This window comes from Podarcis vaucheri (genome assembly GCF_965113315.1).
Source record: "Podarcis vaucheri genome assembly, chromosome: 9".
Classification (NCBI taxonomy): domain Eukaryota; kingdom Metazoa; phylum Chordata; class Lepidosauria; order Squamata; family Lacertidae; genus Podarcis; species Podarcis vaucheri.
The window spans coordinates 17,180,016-17,199,781 of record NC_138767.1 but is presented as its reverse complement, the minus strand read 5'-3'; the positions used below and the strand labels follow the sequence as shown (position 1 = coordinate 17,199,781).

General features: G+C 44.1%; 1 protein-coding gene across 1 annotated transcript in view; it reads left to right on the top strand.

Moving 5' to 3' along the window:
* Positions 1-19,766, top strand: part of SNCA (synuclein alpha) — a 48,093-nt gene that overhangs the window by 11,806 nt on the left and 16,521 nt on the right. Inside the window, exons 3-4 of the mRNA XM_082236803.1 lie at positions 7,340-7,381; positions 8,640-8,785. Coding sequence (XP_082092929.1) covers positions 7,340-7,381; positions 8,640-8,785 — 188 coding nt within the window. The remainder of the gene's footprint in view (positions 1-7,339; positions 7,382-8,639; positions 8,786-19,766) is intronic.

Here is a 19,766-nt window from a genome sequence, read left to right as displayed (position 1 = left end):
AGAAGCCAAATTTTCTGTGTTTTTTCCCTTCCTGGGTACCATTGCTATAGCACTTATCATTTTGTTGGCTCTTTCATTTAGATAAGCTTGGAAATTTTGTTGGAATCAGTGCAGCAGAGTGTAGAGCAGATCATTTAACCACATGGCATAATTTTTAAACATGTTAATCATCCAACTGACTTCAAAGTACCCAGCAGGGTCTCATTTTTATTTATTTGATTAATTTTCTTAACATTCATTAATAGTCACTTTTTGGTAATTGATGTTTTCCCATTAATTATAATTTTAATTATTCCAATTCATTGCAAGCCATTTAATAGAAAGATGGGAGGGATTAGTAGTGACAAAGGTTGCAATTCTATATTTGCGCTTACCTGGGATTAAGTCCTATTGACTACAGTGGGGCTTACATATGAATAGACAAGTATATGATTGCAGAAGTAGAGTGTGATGAAGTGCACATGGTCATGTCATTATACAAAAAGTTTCAGAATCAAATCAGGAATGATTCACACAGCGACTTTGTGGGGGTTCTTGTTTCTGAGGGAGGAACGTGTTGATGTTGATCTGACTAGACTTTGTAGTCCCCACCTTTGCAGGTGCCCATCTTAAGGCTCTTGTTTTCAATCCCTGATATGCATATTGGGCCTTAGCACCTATTTTTGAAGGTGATTTTATTTTATTTGTGCTGAGCTTTTGTAGTGGGTGTTCCAGATTTGTGCTTTCTTCATATGCATGTGTTTTGAAACCTCACAACAGTTGTGGGTCCTGCATTGCGGGTGAAGAACGAGATGACCCTTTGGGTCCTATCCAACTCTACAACCTATGTTTCTATAGGAGCAGCACAACTGTGGGGAGTCACACTCCAAGGGGACTATATGAAACCGCACAAAAGAAAATAACAGCATCTCCAACTAGGGTATCCAATGTGGTACCCTCCTGATGTTTTTGTACTCTACCTACTCTATCGTCCCACACTAGCATAGTCAATGGTCAGGGAGGATGGGATCTGTAGTCCAGCAACATCAGGGGTTCATGACCTGTGTCCCACACAGGCTTGCCAGCTGGTCCTCCTGGTCTCTCAGCCTGAAACCATGAGACCTTCTGTACTGTATTGTTACAGAAGTTGGGTGCCACTCCCACTCTCTGCCAAGCGCTGGCAAGATGCCAGGGAGTTCCCGGCTCTCACCCAGGGTTTGGAGAATTGAAGACACAGCAAATACTGTTGTAGCTTTAAGAATGAGGTTTTATTCACATATTTACCCCTTCAAGAGAGGCTTGTTCCCCACAGCAGTGCAGCACTGGAGTGCAAGCCAGCCTGCCAAGATCCATCTCCCCCTTTGTTCTCTTCCCCAGCACATCTTGCTCTAAAGACTCTCCTATAGATCCCAAGATTCCTCCTATATGGACCATCAGCACCTTTTTGTGATATTTAATGCCTTCATCCCAGGTGAGGCCTTGACTTAGCCTATACTTTTCCGCTGGCCTCCAATCTTCCCCTCAGTACCCCCAAATAATCAAAATCCTACCATTTATTAATTTCTAGGGTTTAAGGCAGCCCCCCCCTCAATCTGTAACAGTATACCTAGGATCATCTTACAATTCTATGACCATCTCTGAACAAATATCCCTTAGTAACCAGGAGGGAAATATGGAAATCAAAAACCAGATTATTTAATAAAGGCACGGCTGCTCTGCCTTTGTCACGTGAGATGACCTCATGCTTGCTATGGAACCGTAAGGTATCCTGCTTAGTAAAGATGCCAGACTGTCTGTAGGAGATCGACCCCCTGCTTGCAAATTGGGGAAATGGCCAACCATCAGAGCAAAGGACAAAGGAATTCCTTTATTTCTTCTTCAACTTGTAAGAGAGAGGAAAATATGTCAGGCAAATCAGTGGGAGTGTGTGGGAAAGAAAGAATGAGCGCTCCTATTCTTTGGATGCGGCTGGGATCATCACCCTGGGGCAGATGCTGGGGTCCCAGTGTCTTGCCAGGTCCTAGCGCTGTTACCCACCTGCCCTCCCCTTGTTTTCTTTTTCCAGGCCCAGAACTTGGACTAGCACCAGATGGCTGGGTCTAGGCAATCATTCAATTCCCTGCAAACCTCCTTACCTAGATTTTCTCTGGCATGTGTTGTAAACAAAATGTGCCCTTTTCCCCTTATGGGGTATCCAAGAGCCCATATAGAGTCCTTACCTAGGTTCCCTATTGGTAGGAGAAAATAACAGAGGCCAAACAGAGAATATTGAGAAGCAAAGCAGCTAGTAAGCCTGATCTTTATTGATCTGTTGCAACAGGGTGCTCCCCTCACACGCAGGAAAGGAGGAGGAACCCAGAACAAAGGTGTGTCCAGCCTTATATAGACATTTTAAATTGCCCTGCCCTGGAGCTCAAGACCACCCCTCCATACATCATACCTACATCACAGAAGGGGTGTAGCTCAAGACCACCACCCCCAGATACATCATACCTACATCACAGAAAGGACGGTCTACAGCAGAAATCTGAGTGTGTTGTTTATCTCGTCTGACAGGTTACCTGTTAATGCTCACTTGATTGGATACCCTGGGAAGCCTGGCCACTCTTTTGTAATGATAAATACTTAGTTCCTGAGCCAGGTCACAGGCTCACTCCATATAGACACAGACAGACATACCCTTAAGACAGGATTTGTGAAGGAAAAGACAATGGGGAGGCTTTTCCATTTTCCTTTGACCTTGCACAGAAAACATTTGGTCACTCTGGGAATAATAAATGGTTTCAGGTCGGTCTTCCTGTGATGATCTATGTACATGCTTGGTTGGTACATTTATGAACATTTAATATATATCTAAGACCTTAAAATTCTTATTACAGTGGGAAATTGAAAGGCAGACTAGACCCAGCTGCAGACTTCTGTCTAGAGAGCAGAGCCACCACTAGGATAGCCGTGTGCCCCAAACAATCCCCTGTTTGGAAGGGTTATCAGAAAGCAGTCCTCCATTTGAAGGAGACCTCTGTTTGAAAGGCTGTCTGGTCCAAATCTGGGTTAAAGATTTAGAACCTTGAGAAGGAAGAGCAGGAGCCTGGAAGCTGCCGATCAGCAGCTAGCACCTGAATAGCAGATGGTGTCAGTGTGAGAGGTGCTGCGATCCAGTTTAAATAGCAGCAATCGCTGCTAAATTTGCATCTATATAAATTTAGCATATGCACGTGATGTGCTGGCCTGTGTCTTCTTTCTTTTCTTCTTTGTGATACAGAACTGGCCACTCTAGCCCACTTCACCCAGGTAAGCCCACCTTGGCCCACTGACTCAAGAAGTTCCCCGTCACTTTGCCTCAGGATGCCTTGACTTTGTAGGCAGCAAAAATATTTTGTTTATTTATGATGTTTCTAGACCACCTTTCCTCCAAGGAGAACAAGATGACAGACATGGTTCTCTTCTGTGCTTCATACTCAGGACAACCCTGCGAGGTACGCAAAGGTCAAAAACATCAGCCAGTGATTTGAACCCTCGGGTCCCCGGTTCAGTGTAGCATCCTGACCACTGTACCAAATGCTACATTGTTCATCTTGCTGTTCACTATTTCTCTTTAAGTTACATGACTTACATTCATTTCATTGTAAAGGACACATCTAAACAAGTCATTAACTACATAACATTTGCAGATTTAAAACCAACAACAATATGATTGAATACTGATCGCATTCGCTTGACTGATATCCATTCCTGAACACAGATGAACACACCACCTGCAGCAATTACTACTTCCTTACTCACTTTTATTGGAATTGCCATAACATCCCTAACCATAAACCAGGAATTATGGATTGTTTTCTTGCAGTGTGAAGCGGGGGCAACGAAGTGGTTGTGATTTGCTTGTCCACAGCAAGCCATCGTTTATGGCCTACAATGATGTGCAAACGTAGCCAATGTCTGCCCCTTCAGCCCAGCTGTAGTAAAATATTATATGGCTGCCTTTTAGAAAACGATTTGTCAGATTTTTTTACCCATACACTACTATGTTCTCACTTGAAAGGTATAGAAATGATACATGACATACCTCTGCCAGTCTTATGGATTGCAAAAGATTGCTCTGCCAGGATTTTGTACCTGAAACAGTAACTGCATCTCTCATAGATGATTCACATTTTGCTTTTTTCCTACATTTTGTAGATACTAGAATCATTTTGATGTTTTCATTCTTGGCACCATGGTGTCTGCAGAAAGTGGTAAACATATGGCTCTACCCTGCAGTCACTACATATATTAGACAGAGAAGGAAGGACCACAGAATCATAGAATTGTAGAGGTGGAAAGAACCCTGAGGATCATCTCATTCAACCACCTACAGTCCAGGAATATGCTGCTGTTCCTTGGGGGGATCAAACCTGCAACCATGGCATTAACAGCACAACACTCTAACCAACTGAACTATCCAGGCTAGCAGGTGACAGATGTGTTTCACATACATAAAATCCCAGTTTCAATCCCTGGCATCTCTGGTTGAAACAATCAGACAGATGATAAGAAAGATATCAGTTTGAGATTTGGAGAGCTGCTGCCAGTCAAGAGTAGACTAGACTGGGCTCAAAGGGCTCAATTGTCAGATCTGGTATAAGGCAGCTTTGTATGTTAATGGTGTTGTATAGGCCTTCCCCTCCCGCCTGCCAAGGTAGAGTGAATCTTGAATCTGCAAAACGGAAGTTATCCTCTTTGTGCAAAATGATAGCTCAGGGCATGAAACACCATGTTCCCTTCTCTCTTGCTAGCCCACACTCTCCCAGTCTTTTCCAGATCACAGAACTGCAAACAGCCCTACTTTATAGCGCTATAAGCAGACTTCAGGTATTGATAGCATCCTGAGTATGAAACTAAGTTCTAAGGACGCTTCCAGACAGGTGTTGTGGGGGCAGTGGAGCTCATGCATACAGGTTTTTCACAGCATGCGCATGATGTTGTTGGCATCAAAATGCCAGCTTCCATTCCCTCCTTCCCCAATTTAACCCAATTACCCTTTCTGTTGCAAATCAAGTCAGTTAAAAACAACAAGCACGATCCTGTTGCCAACCTCTTTCTGACATCTGAAAGACCTATTTGCAATCTTAAGCCCCCCGCATCTGAAAGCACCCTAACTTTATATTATCATTACAGTTGCATGAAACTGTTATATCTGGCCATCAGCCATTCTTTTTCTAGGAAGATTGCTTGTTTAATGGCTCAGTTGTGAGTGGTTGGTGTTTTCTCAATGGGAGCTGAATGCTTGATACATATGCAGTGGACGGCTGGGTTGTGAACGTGATCCATGCGGGATGCACATTCGCAACCCGCAGCGTTCGCAACCCGCGTCTGCACGTCTGCACATGCGCGGGTTGCGATTCGGCGCTTCTGCACATGCACAAAGCGCGATTTAGTGCTTCTGCGCATGCGTGACCGCCGAAACCTGGAAGTAACATATTCTGGTACTTCTGGGTTTGGGCAGTCTGCAACCTGAAAAAAATGCAACCTGAAGCGGCTGTAACCTGAGGTATGACTGTATAGCAATTTCTCTTGAGTGTTGGCCATCAGAGCTTTGAGAGGGTGATCTCCAAAGCAAACAGTAAGGGGGGAAGCTGATGCAAGGTGTGTGTGAAGTACTCTCTTTCCTCCAAAGGATGGCGTGAGCTGGAACTTCTCACCATTTGGGGCAGGGCAGAGCACATATGTCTTCCTGTTTAGTGATTGGCCACCGGTACTATGGTTGTTGTTCATTGGTTTGTTAATGTCAGCGTGGAGTGCAGGCCGCACCCTTCTGGTCTGAGTGAGAACCAAAGAAAACAGTTTTCCAGTTTTGTTGAAATTGGTTTTGAGGGACTTGCTTTGTTTACATGCAAACAGAAGAAGCAGTCTCTGTGGGTGGATTGTGGGGGGTTGCTGTTGGGCTTTGGGGGGAGCGGCTATGCAGTCCAATACATTTCGACTTAGAAGTCTGTCTCATTGAGTCAAATAGGACTTGCTCCCAAGTAAATGTGGATACAAACCACCATGCATCCACCTAGCTTAGTCAGTAGAGTATGAGACTCTTAAATTTCAGGGTTGTGGGTCCGAGCCCCACATTAGGCAAAAAGATTCCTGCTTCACAGGGGGTTGGACTAAATGACCCTCACAGTCCCTCCCAACTCTATGATTCTATTATCTTTGGCTTAACAAATACAGAAAACTATTACAAGTTTTCACAAGAAAACTTTCTTTTTTGGGTCTGCTGCAAGACAGACCCAAAAAAGAAAATAACAGAACACCTCTAGTCGTCACATACAGCTCCCAAGTTAAAACAGTACAACGCATCATCAGAGATCTACAACCTCTCCTGGACAATGACAGTTCTCTTTCTCAAGCTCTGGGAGGAAGACCTTTCATTGTCTACAGACAGCCGCCAAATCTTAAACAACTCCTAACCCACAATAATACTACAACCAGACTTAACACGGACACTGGCACCAGAGCCTGCAATAAACCCAGATGCCAACTTTGCTGCCACATACACCCGGACAACACCATTACTGGCCCCAACAACATCACACATACCATCTCGGGACTATTCCACTGCTCATCGTCTAACATTGTATATGCCATCAAATGCCAACAGTGTCCTTCAGCTCTCTATATTGGACAAACAGGCCAAACCTTACGCCAAAGAATAAATGGACATAAATCTGACATCAAGAATCACAAAACAGAGAAACCAGTAGGAGAACACTTCAATCTCCCAGGACATTCTATACAAGATCTCAAAGTAGCTGTTTTACTACAAAGGAATTTCAGAAATAGACTGGAAAGAGAAGCTGCTGAATTGCAACTCATTACCAAATTTAAAACCATGGAGAGACCTGGTTTGAACAAAGACATTGGATTCTTATCCCATTATACATACCTAAGCCATTTCTCACCTTTTCACCCCTTGCCTTTTCCTGTAAGACCTATTACAGTCGTTAAGAGTTGTCAACAGGCTCATCTCAGCTATCTGCCAATCTCCTATTCCCACCACCCTTCTGAGTAATACCCCTCCCCACCTTCTCACTATATAGAAGGATCTGGCAACTTCTGTTTCAGTGTATCTGAAGAAGTGTGCATGCACACGAAAGCTCATACCAAGAACTAACTTAGTTGGTCTTTAAGGTGCTACTGGAAGGAATTTTTTTATTTTCACAAGAAAACTGGCTCTGTAAAAAAAGTTGCCCTCCGAGCTTGCTATTCCTTGGGGAAGTGGGGTGCATATGAAATATTGTGACTCTCTGCCTGTGTGTTTACTAAAAACCGTTTTACTGAGCCCCGCTGCTTATTAATTCTTCTCCTTTTTAATATATATTTTAAAAAACAGGTTCGAAGACCAGGGACGGAGTTGTTCATGGGGTTACAACAGGTAAGCCCATCACTGCATCTCTGTTTCTAAATCCATGCTAAACCTCCCACCTATCCCTTCAAGAGACCTTTATTTCTGAGTAGGCTCTGATTCATGGAGGCAAGTAGGTGTGGGATAAAATCAAGCATGCTGGAAAGCACACAACTCAGTCTTGCTGGGGAACAAATGTGCCCGCAGCTATAACTTCAGCACAGGCAGAGAACCTTTTCTCTGTCAGTGGCTGCGTTTCCCCTGGAACAATCTCCCTCGCCTATTGGGATGAGGAAGAAATTCAATTCAGTTCATATTTAAAGGCGAGTGCCTAACAGGCACTTCCCAAAACAATACATGAACTGAAACACAACAATTCACACTTCTCTGCATTTTGCAATGCTCAGTAATGTATATTAAAAATGCACATGCTAGGATAAAGCGTAACTAAAAATGCACATTTTAGTGAAAATAAGATGCAAAGAATGTAGAGAAAAATTGCTTTGCAAAATTGTGTATATTAGGCAAAGTTGCATATGCGTTTCTTAGGAGAAATTTGCACTAAAATGCTGGTGAATTTTCAGGTGGACATAAAAAAGAAATCCTGCATTCTTCCCTGCCCACCCCCTTTAGTGCCCAGCTCCATTCATGGGGAAATGTTAAGTGGGCTGGTAGCTGATCTTGTCTACTCTCCCTTCTCCTGCCCCGCAAAGCACAAAGTCCCAGGACAATGATAGGAGGATTGCAAATCTTTGCCATCCACAGAAGGCTAAAATATAACATGCATAACATATTTGCTCATGTATTTCTCCCTCCCCCAGCAGTTCTTTAAAAGAAATATCGTTGTATTCAGTGGAGCACTAAGTGAAATGCTCCTTCATTGCAAGGATTTCTCCTATTGCAAGGGAACATTTTCTTCCTTTTTCTGCCCCCCACGCACCTGCTAAGTCTAACATAAATCCCAAACCTGTTTGGAAAAGTGATGAAGTGTAAAATGAGAAACCAAGAGAAACCCAAAATTGATGGACTCTCCTATCCCTAGAGGTTCCACATGCAAAGTTACATGCTCCGTCACTGATTCTGCAACCCAAGGAAAGGTTGTGTTCAGGCTAGCAGGCCTGGACTAGTGGTGTGTGGTGCTGGGGGAGAGTCCCCCATGCCATGAAGTCTTGTGAAGAAACCTTCCTGAAGGGAGACTCACGCAGAGCCAGCTTGCTTTCACATGATGTCGAGAGCTGTGAGCAGGCCAAGTTTACCTCAAAACCAAAACCTTTTGCCTTTTCCACAGTGGCAGAGAAAACTAAAGAGGGAGTGTCAAACATGGGAGGAGCTGTAGTGACTGGTGTCACAGCCGTGGCACAAAAGACAGTGGAAGGTGCCGGAAATATCGCCGCTGCCACTGGCTTTGGCAAGAAGGACCAGATGGCCAAACAGGTTAGTTTATCTACTATAAAGTTGAGAGGGATAGATTTAATGCTGATATTTTTCTGTGGTACTTTTAAGGTAAAGGTAAAGGTACCCCTGCCCGTACGGGCCAGTCGTGTCCGACTCTAGGGTTGTGCGCCCATCTCACTTAAGAGCCCGGGGGCCAGCGCTGTCTGGAGACACTTCCGGGTCACGTGGCCAGCATGACGAAGCTGCACTGGTGAGCCAGCACCAGCGCAGCACACGGAAACGCCGTTTACCTTCCCGCTATACAGTGGTACCTATTTATCTACTTGCACTTAAGGGTGCTTTCGAACTGCTAGGTGGGCAGGAGCTGGGACTGAAAGATGGGAGCTCACCCCGCCGCGGGGATTCGAACCGCCGACCATACGATCAGCAAGTCCTAGGCACTGAGGTTTTACCCACAGCGCCACCCGCGTCCTTTTACTTTTACACCTTTTAAATGCAGAAGTGGGAGAACCTGTGGCCCTCCAGATGTCATTGGGCTACCGATCCCATAATACTTGACCACTGACAACACTGGCTGGGGTTGATAGGATTTGGAGTCCACAGCCTTGTTTTAAGATTATCTACAACTTAAGCGCAAACCCCGTCCCATTTTTTACTACCTGTTTTTGTTGTTACGTCCAGGTAACTGCTGGACATATGATGGGATGCCATTCTATTATGTGTTGCCCTGCCCCTCACTTCAAAGAACTGTGTTTAGCATTACCTCACCCCGCAATATACTCTAAGTCAGCACAATGCGCAGCGCTATGACAGCCAACCACGTTTGTTTAACATTTCACGCTTTTATATCTCACCCTTAAAGCAGATCAAGGCAACACACACCCCTTCTCTGCCCCTCTGCCCTAGTTTTATCTTCACATTGGTCTCTGTGAGACCAATATAGCGACTGGCTAACCCACACTCGGAGGTGAGTGTCGTTTCTGAGTGTGGATTTAAAACAAAGTGTCCCCAGTCTTAGACCCCATAAGCACTATACATTGGTTGTTGTTGTTGTTGTTGGCATCTGTCTGTCTTGGGAGACAATGGAGTGTGCCTCTGGGGCCAAAGTCAAACTGCTGGGGAATCGCAGAGCCTGCTTTGGCTGCAAAGACCGATAACTCGTGATGGCAGCCTCTCGTATTGTTTTTGCTGAGTTAACAGCACCAAAGTGGCCACGCCAGGGGTGCAAGCCATGGCAGTGTGTATGGAGGTCCTGGATTGCCCAGACCACAAGACGCTTTTCTCAGCCTTGCTGCTGTGGTTCAAAGGAAAACAGAGAATACTTTTGACAGCAGCATGGCAGAGAGAGGCGTACAAGGCGCTTTCCAACGGTCTTAGCGTCTTTACTCTGGATTTGTGTAGGGTTTACTGCTGGCCGCGTCCTGCCTTAAATAGGGCAGGCCACGCCCCCAGAGCCAGCCAATTGGCTGGCCAGGGTGTGACACGGCCGGGAATCTCCCAATCGCACGGGGCTGGGCTCCAGCCACCACGCGCATGGTGGGGCCGTGAAGACCACAAACCCACTTCCTCTGTAGGGCGGAAGTGGCTTTCTTCTCCTGAAGATGACCCACGAGGCATTTAAAGCAGGATGTACCACTGTAAACAACCATGGCTTTTGCCAAACAATCCAAGTTGTCAAGGGTGCTGAAAGTAGTTAGGAGACTTCCTGTTCCTCTCACAGAGCCACAGGGCTCAGACTTCACTGGGAAGAGAGATGGATTGTGAAGCTGCTCTGAGAATGTTAAACTCTATTTTCAGTTTCTTGTCTTGTATAAAAGCCTTGTTGTAAGTAACTTCTCTCCAGAGAAATTGTAGTGGCCTTTTTTGGGGGGCAGTTCTTCTCCACTTTATTATTATTATTGATAAAGGAAACTGTGTTTTACTGTGCATTTGGTTTAAGCTCTTTTCTAATGCCATTTTCCAACATTTACAATGAACAAGCTACAAACCACTAGGGAACCTGGTGGATCGTGGTTAAGAAGAAAGCCTCTCTCTGTATTTTTTATTACTTGTGCATCTTTCACACAAGTAATACTTGTAATTATGTTGGAATCAGGAAGGCTGTTTTTATTCATTCTATCTGCATGGCTCTCAGAAAACATACTCATGTTGGTATAGCAAAGAAATAGGAAGACAACAGTGTGTGTTTGTGAATTGCTCCCTCATTTTGGCCTCTCTCTTGTGGTCAACCTTCACTGGGGCTCTCCGCTGTAGGGTGGGCTCCCCCAATTAAAAGGAAAAGGGAACATTTAAAAAAAATTCCCTCTACTTAGAAAATGTGGATTTCTCCCTGACTTCCCAGTATGTCTTCAGCAAAGAAGTTTGCATGACTATTGATCAAAATTAGCCCTTTTGAGACAGGTTTTGGGACAGCTAAATTAATTGTGCTACTATATCATTTTTGGCTCTTCTGATCTGATCTTATCCTGACTATTTTGTTGTTGTTGTTGTTGTTGTTTTTGGCTGTGATTTATTGTATTCAGATTCTGCTATTGAGAGCCATTCTGAAGGTTACTGGGTTTAAGCCAAATCCTTAAACATGCTGACATGCTAATAAAGAAAATTGGGCTGAAAATTGTGTTTGCAATATGACGACATTGAACAGCAACATTCCAAACTATTGGCAACTTGGAAATCAGAGTTCTTTTCAACATCTAACAGCTGCATCCCACAAGTTGGTGGGTGGATTGTTTCTGGATGTTGTTGCTGGAAAGGGTGCAGAACTTTTGGAAAGTTCTGTCATAAAAGTATGGCAAATTACTGAGTTCTCCAGAGACCTTCATCGAGCAAGATATTAACATCAAGTGGGGAATGTGCAAGCAGAAGAAGAAATAAAAAATGCAAAGAATTAGGTTAATACAGTAGCCATGAGGGCACTTTGTAGACACAAACAATGTTTGAGAGACAGAGCTGTAGTCTGGGAAGTTCCCACTCAGGGCTTGCTCCTGTTCTGAAATGGCAAGATGGCTTCAAATCATTATTGTCTCTTATTCCTCCCACCCCCTCGTCAGCAATATGAGAATTGTAATACTGCTCAGCCTTGCGGGGGTGTTTGAATAATTATGTGCTTAGATACAATATATCTGTATATTACCTCCAACATCTATATGTAGACATGAAAAGTACAAACTGGGGAGTCAGGAAAAGGTAGAGAAGGTATGTTGCTTTAGTCCCATCACTGATAAAATCAATCTTAAATGCAACTGATTCCCCCTCGAAACATTGATTCATTATCATTTAAAGCACAACTTATTTAAGGATTATACCAATCTTCCATTAAATACTTGTTCAACCCACGTCGGGATGAATTCATGAGGTGAGTCAACAATGCAAGATAAATGCATCCGCCTCTAACAGCTTTTGAACTCACATGTCACAATAGCTTAATTATTTGGTCATCTGCTAGATCCCAGTGGACAGTATTTCCATTGTCCAGAGCTCTCAAGGCATAATTTTAAAAGAGATCAGATCAGCTTCTAATATATACACAGAACGTCTGCCTTAGGGGGAAGAGGTGAAGGGAGTTGAAAAAGCACGAGAAGGATTTATTACAGAGTTAGAGAAGGATTATTTCCAGACTTTGAGAAGATTTTGTTCGTCTCCCACAGCCCACTCCAAACAGCTTTAAAAGGGCAGTCCCTGGAAAGGTGATTCAACTGTGAGACACTTGTCCTGACGTTCAATAGATGGAAGAAGAAGGATTATTATTGCGTGGCGAGTTCCTGCCTCCCCCCAGAAGAAATAAAGACACGACACACTGAATATAAGGTTAAATGGGCGAATTAGGCCACAACTTTATTGATTACTGGAATGAGTGGTATTGGCTTTAGGCATTGGTCCTATCGACTAGCTTGCTCCAGCCCAATTGCGTGAAGGGTTAACCACCAGTCGAGGGAATCCTGCTGAGGCACGTCAAATAGGAGCTCCCTCGGGGTCACCGCTCGGGGGCGTGCCTTAGGCCCACACCTCCATAGGCTTCAGATAGGGCAACACCCCCCGGAGTCCTTTATCGGACTACCCTTTGTTGCTGGTGGAAGCGATGGTGCTTCCTCCCCCCTTCACACTCTCTACAGCTCCCAGGATACTTTGGGGGGAACTATGTGTTTTGTATGTATGGTGTGGATGTGACCAGAGTACAGTAACCCTAAAGAGCTGGGCTGCACATAAACCAAGGCCTGGATAGACACCCTTTCCTTAAGCTGTGTACAGCATGTTATTCAGTAAATTAGCATATATTTTTAGGGCATGTTGTGTGAAGAGCATTCACAGGATTGAATGCATATTTAGCACTTTTTCTTTCCACCTCCTACACAAGCTATGAGAAGAGCTTTCTGAGTTGCTGGAATTCTCTGCAAAGATGGGGGTGCTTAATTTTTCAGGCTCTTGACTTGCTCTCTGAGATCGAGTGAGAACTGATGGTGAACTGCAGAGAGAACTCTAAACAAGAGGAGGATGACCTACACTGGAGTAAAGGCCACGAGAGTCAGATTAGGGGAGAGGGCAGCAGGGGAGTCAAAAGAATAGCATCCTCTTGGGAAAACCATTATGTGTTTATTTAAAAAAAATATGTATGCAGCACATGCTCCCTAAAACAATTGTCTTTTTTGCAATTTGATATCTAGTATATTAAGATTGAGAAGTTTTCCACAGCTATGTTCTGTAGGTTCTCGCTTTGACATTTCCCAGTCTGCTTCCATGGGGAATTGTGTCCTTTGTGTTGCAAGAGCACCTGTCAACACACACCTTGCAGGGTCCACATGTTTGAAGCTTGTAATTTCATTTCAGCGGGGCTCTTTGAGGCTTAAAGTCATTGGGAGATGGCAAGAGCAGCCTGGCAACTATATTCTGGAATCTCTTCGGAGAGTGTTTTATTTCCTGCACAGAAGAATAGTTGACGTAACTGTGTTGTCCATGGCTGACTTCCAATTTTCCATGTTCAGACCATTAGCAGTTGCTGCGTTGCAATATCTTGTTTGCTATCATCTCTCCCTACTCCTTCAGACTCCAAACATAATTCAGACAAGGACAGGCGAATTGTATTAAGCTGTTTCGGGTCGCCTTAGGCTTTCCAGTTTCTTAAACACTGTGGCAGACATGTCTTTAGGTGTAGGTCTTGGAAATATCTTTTCAAAACGTCTCTCATCTCTGGGTTGTCTCTTTTCTTCCTTCCTCTTTTCTTTGATCTTGGCTATTGTTTTGTTAAATGGTTGGGCTGGATCCATCATAGAAATGCCATTCACCATGAAACAAAGCCCATGAAGTAGACTCAGGAGAATGGAATTACCAAAACAAGGCAAAGTCAGGAAGTCAATTTTCACAATGTGTCATTTTGGAAGTATTTTTATCTTGGCGTAAAATGCCATTAAAATGTGCATCTTATTGTACAATTAGCTAGGTTGCTCAGGAACTGGTGAGTGTCTTTAAAATTCATGTAAAAAGTATTATTCGTGCCCAACTATAAGCTACTTACTATTAGTAATGTTAAATATATATGGCTAGAGCAGTGACAGGGAACTTGTGCCCCACTTATATATTGTTGGACTACACCTCTCATCATTCCTGGCCATTGATCATGCACGCTGTGGCTGATGGGAAGAGGAGTCCAACAAAATCTGGAGGACCATAGTTAAGTGGCCAAGTGTGTCTTTCTAATAGTCACTCCTGAGGGTCAAGTTACACTTTAAGGGGGCATTTTTTCAAAGGCTAAGTGGGGTGATTTTTGTTGGAATCAAAGCTCCCCTTCCCTATATGACTTGATCCTGATATGGTCTTGCACACTATGCATTTAATGTACTGTGCAGTTTGACCCTGAGTCAGAGCTGATTCAATGCTGTTACAAAGAAAAGGGAAAAGAAAAATCAAGAATCACCAAATCCTCCTCTTTTTTAGTTTCCACAGAGAACAGAAGACACTGATTTATAGGAATCTAAGGTCACTTTCTGTGGAAATGTGCTGTGCTGTGTTTTCCAGTATTTTCCACAATGATTTCACACGGACTTCATGTTCAAATAATGAAGTTTTAATTTTATTTTAAAAGCTATGCTGGCAATTTTCTAGCATGGGAAAGATGTTCCTTCCTCGTGAGAAATTTTTGTGCTTTTCTGTGGCACAAAGGTTGGTCGATGAATGAAAATGTCTTAATATAAATTGAAAAAGTGCACAGTATGAGGGCTAGGATTCAAAGAACCAGGTATGTGTTTTCACACATCCAAGAGGGATTTGGAGTGGTTCAGATTTAGGGAACCTGTGTCCTTCCGGATGTTGTTTGACTCCAGTTCCCATCCTTCCCAGCCACTATGGACAGGATGAAAGGAACTGGAGTGCAGTACAATCGAGAGAGAGACCGGATCTGCATATCTGCAGCAGACAATGATTAGCATCTGGTGCCCCAGATGTTATGGAAGGTGCTGACCCATCCTATAACCCACTTGGAAGTTTTGGGTTGTTTTGGTATATAAATGTGGTGTGATGTGAGTTGTACAACCTCTGGAGGACACTGCATTGACTACCCTTGCTAGACAATTCTGAGCTAGGTGGTCCAGTGGTCTGACAATGGCATAATGCAGCTTTCTGTGTAACTGAGGAATACACCCCACTAGGAGTAGTTGTAGTATAATAATTAGAGTGTCTGGCTGTGACCAAGGAGATTCGGGTTCTAATCCTCACTTGGTTATGGAACTCACTGGATGATCTTGGCCTGTCACTCTTTCTCAGCTTGCCAGTCAGAAGGTTGGCAGTTCGAATCCCGTGATGGAGTGAGCTCCCGTTGCTCTGTCCCAGCTCCTGCCAACCTAGCAATTTGAAAGCATGCCAGTGCAAGTAGATAAATAGGTACCGCTGTGGTGGGATGGTAAATGGCGTTTCCGTGCACTCTGGTTTTCATCACAGTGTTCTGTTGTGCCAGAAGCAGTTTAGTCCTGCTGGCCACATGACCTGGAAAGCTATCTGTGGACAAACGCTGGCTCCCTCAGCCTGAAAGCGAGATGAGCGCAGCAACCCCATAGTTATGTTTGACTGGACTTAGCCATCCAGGGGTCCTTTATCTTTACCTTTACCCTCATGAAGTAAGCTCCTACCTTTAATCTCTAGTGTCTGCATTTAAAAGGATCTCATGGAGATGTTATGGGAAAGACCTTGGTGGTCAATCTCCATTTGGGGTATGAAGTGAACCAGATAGACTCTACATAAGGAAGCACTTTCTGTTCCAAAAGTTGCTGGAAACCTCAGGAAGGGAGAGCGCTCTTGCATTCAGGTCCTCCTCAGGGTCAGAACAGTTGATTGGACCAGATGAGCCATTGGCCTGACCCAGCAAAGCTCTTCTTGTAGTCTCAAAAAGCACCATGTTTTCTGAAAAATAAGGTCCCCCCCGCCATTGGGTTATTAAACCACTAATTTACCAGACGACGCCAGAATGAAACAAGACATCAGTGAATAAATGAAGTCCTACATCCTACGCAGCTGAATGCCGCAAATAGCCAATATTTCCCCCCTTACAAAATTACACAACAAAAGAGTAACAAAAGGCCACTGGAGGGTTCATTTCAAATGCCCTTTTTGTCCATTCAGGACGTGTTGCTGTGTTCCTGTTGCAGAGGAATGCCCAGAGTTCTGAATGCTGTATTGTACAGTTTATTATCAAGACTTCATTTCATATCTGGTATATTAAGGCATAGCTTCTTGGCCAATGAACTAAGCGCTGGCCCTTCAGTTTCTGGGAGGGGAAAGTGTTGCTGCCAGATCAGTGGAAACACTGAGGAAATGGAACCAAAGCATTTATTAGGTTTTTATTTGGTTCACTATCAGAAAACTGGTTTTAAGAAAAAGGTTGTCAAGTAAAGCAGGAAATGCAATTCACTTTTCTTAAACCACACACAAGTTAATTTCACACAGACACACACAGACACACACACACACACACACACACACACAGCCTTCTTTTTTATCCAGGCGTCCCACTGAAAGAGATAATAGCAAGGTTGCACAGAGACCTAAACAACTTGATACGCTCTTCCTACTTAGTGACAAACCCAGATAAGTAATTATTGGGCTTTGCGTGCTATAAAGACCACTTCTCTCTCTGAAAAGCCTGCTGAGAGAATGAGAGGAGGGAAGGGTTGAGCACAACAAATCCAGTACTAAGGAGTAAGGCCCGGACAGCTGCAGCCCATGACTAAGGGCCACGTCTTGTGTGACATGGAAGGGACAGGCCACATCTGATCCATACATTTAAAGCACTGTTATATCACTTTGGGCTTCCCCCAAAGAATCCCCGGAGCTGTTATTTCTTAAGGGTGATGAGAGGCTGCAAATCCCACAGTAGCTTAACAGTCCTTCTTCCCAGGGAACTTAAAAAAATATATGAATGCGTTTTGGATTCCCGCCCCCACCCTTGTTTTGTTTTTATGCTGGTTTTCAAGTATGTGATATTTATTTATTGCTGTGAGTAGCTTTGAGTAGCTTTTGTTTCTTTTTTGAAAAAGCAACTAATAAATACAGTCGTAACTCGGAAGCCGAACGGAATCCGTTCCGGAAGTCCGTTCGACTTCCAAAACATTCGGAAGCCGCGAACGTTGCGTCGGACGTCCGGGTTCCAAAGAACGTTTGCAAACCGGAACACTCACTTCCGGGTTTGTGGCGTTCAGGAGCCAAAATGTTCAACTCGCAAGGAGGTACGACTGTGCTAAATAAAAATAAATATTACATGTTTTTAAGCAGATGCTGCATGGTAACTGATCAGAGTTGGCACAGCGGTGGATTTTGTCCAGTGGCAGAGAGCTGGTTTGATTATCATTCAGGTCTGGTTTCACTTCTGGGATTGTACACACTTTGCTGCACCAGAAAGCAACAAATTAGCAAATGGTCAGCCTTTAAGAATTGATAAGGGCATCCTAGGTGGTCAACTAGCTCATTCTCTAAGGCAGATTTGTAAAGTATAATAGATTGAGATATATGTGTATTGTTGTTTAGTCGTTTAGTCGTGTCCGACTCTTCGTGACCCCTGGACCAGAGCACGCCAGGCACTTCTGTCTTCCACTGCCTCCCGCAGTTTGGTCAAACTCATGCTGGTAGCTTCAAGAACACCATCCAACCATCTCATCCTCTGTCGTCCCCTTCTCCTTGTGCCCTCCATCTTTCCCAACATCAGGGTCTTTTCCAGGGAGTCTTCTCTTCTCATGAGGTGGCCAAAGTATTGGAGCCTCAGCTTCATGGATCACTGCCCCCTTCATGGATCACTGCCTTGCCATGGCGAAGGGGCTTCAATAACTCAGAGAAGCTATGAACTATGCCGAGCAGGGCACCCAAGATGAACAGGTCATAGTGGAGAGTTTTGACCAAACGTGATCCACCTGGAGGAGGAACTGGCAAGCCACTCCAGTATCCCTGCCAAGAAAACTCCATGGACAAAGACAACAGGCATATGTGTATTAATGAAGGTTTAAAATGGGAAATGGCTAAATGCGTATTGCTAATATTGGGGGTTTTCCACAGTAGTTTTTCCAAGGGGCTCTAAGCTCCTAAATGGGTTAGTGATTACCTACTGATTGTTTTCTAGTTTCAGGTAGGTAGCTGTGTTGGTCTGCTGTAGTCAAAACAAAATTTTAAAAAATCCTTCCAGTCGCACCTTAGAGACCAGCTAAGTTAGTTATTGGTATGAGCTTTCCTGTGCATGCACACCTCTTCAGATACACGTGTATTTGAAGAAGTGTGCATGCACACAAAAGCTCATACCAATAACTAACTGAGTTGGTCTCTAAGGTGCTACTGGAAGGAATTTTTTTCAATTGTTTTCTGTTACTCTAAACTGTTGTCACCTTAGATCAGGTGACCAAGGTACTGAGTTGCAAATTTGCCATCTTGAAAGGGTGGTGGCAGTTAGTTCTTTGTCTGAATGCCACAAGGAACAGAAGATGTAAATGAAGCTCTCAAGGAAAACAGCACCAGGGAAATGGATGCTCTTAAAGAGAGAGGAAACTTTGCTTATAGGTCTGCTGAGCCTGTGCTGCACAGCACAAGACATTCTAAGGATATCTTGGCTGTGTCTTTGATGCTTATGCTTTGTTTTGAAAAGTTCTGCCAGTAAAAAAATTGAATAATATTTTTGTGGGCATGGACAAAGATTTCTTCCAAAAGGAGTCAGTGCTTCCAGTCACTTCGAACAACACAATATTGAAATCTGCAACAAGTTTCTCATGCCACTCAGTGGCGTAGCGTGGGGGGTGCAGGGGGGGCCGGCCGCACTGGGCGCAACATCTGGGGGTTAGGGTTAGGGGGCGCAAATCCATGGGTTAGGGGGTGCAAATCCATGGGTTAGGGGGCTCAAATCCACGGGTTATGGGGGGGCAAATTACTTGCCTTGCCCCGGGTGCTGACAACCCACGCTACGCCACTGATGCCACTAAATTGCTATCTTCATTTTCTTTCTTGGTTGGTCTCTGTGAGAACAGGATCCTGGTCTAGGTGGGCCACGGGCCTGATCTAGAAGGCTCTTCTTACTTTCTAAAAGAGTTTTGTCCCTGCCTTTAATGTTTGAACTCTGTGGCACAGCCAGTGACACTGATTAGCAGCAGGCAACAGCAGCCAATTTCATTTATAAGCCAGCCTGAGACATCCAAACGGTATATATGATCCATATTTTTTTAGGATGAGCTTCAGTTCAAGGCACACTATAGCCAGAGACCCTGCCGGCATCATCAGAACACTGTTATACTACTTCACACTCTTGATGAAGTACCTGTTGAAGAATCAGCTGCTTTTTCACCATCAAGAGGGAGGAAATGTCACAAATGAATTGTAGGTAATAGGTAATCACAGAAACAGGAGATCCAACCGTTGTGTGGCTCAGTTATGAAATGCTCCTGTCTTTTGCTTCCCTAAATCCATTCTTCTGTCTTTCAGAAATTGCTCTTAAATGCCAAATGTTTTCCCGATTCCTCACTCTGTTTCCCCCCCCCCCCCCATGTAGGAAGAGATGAGTATGGCA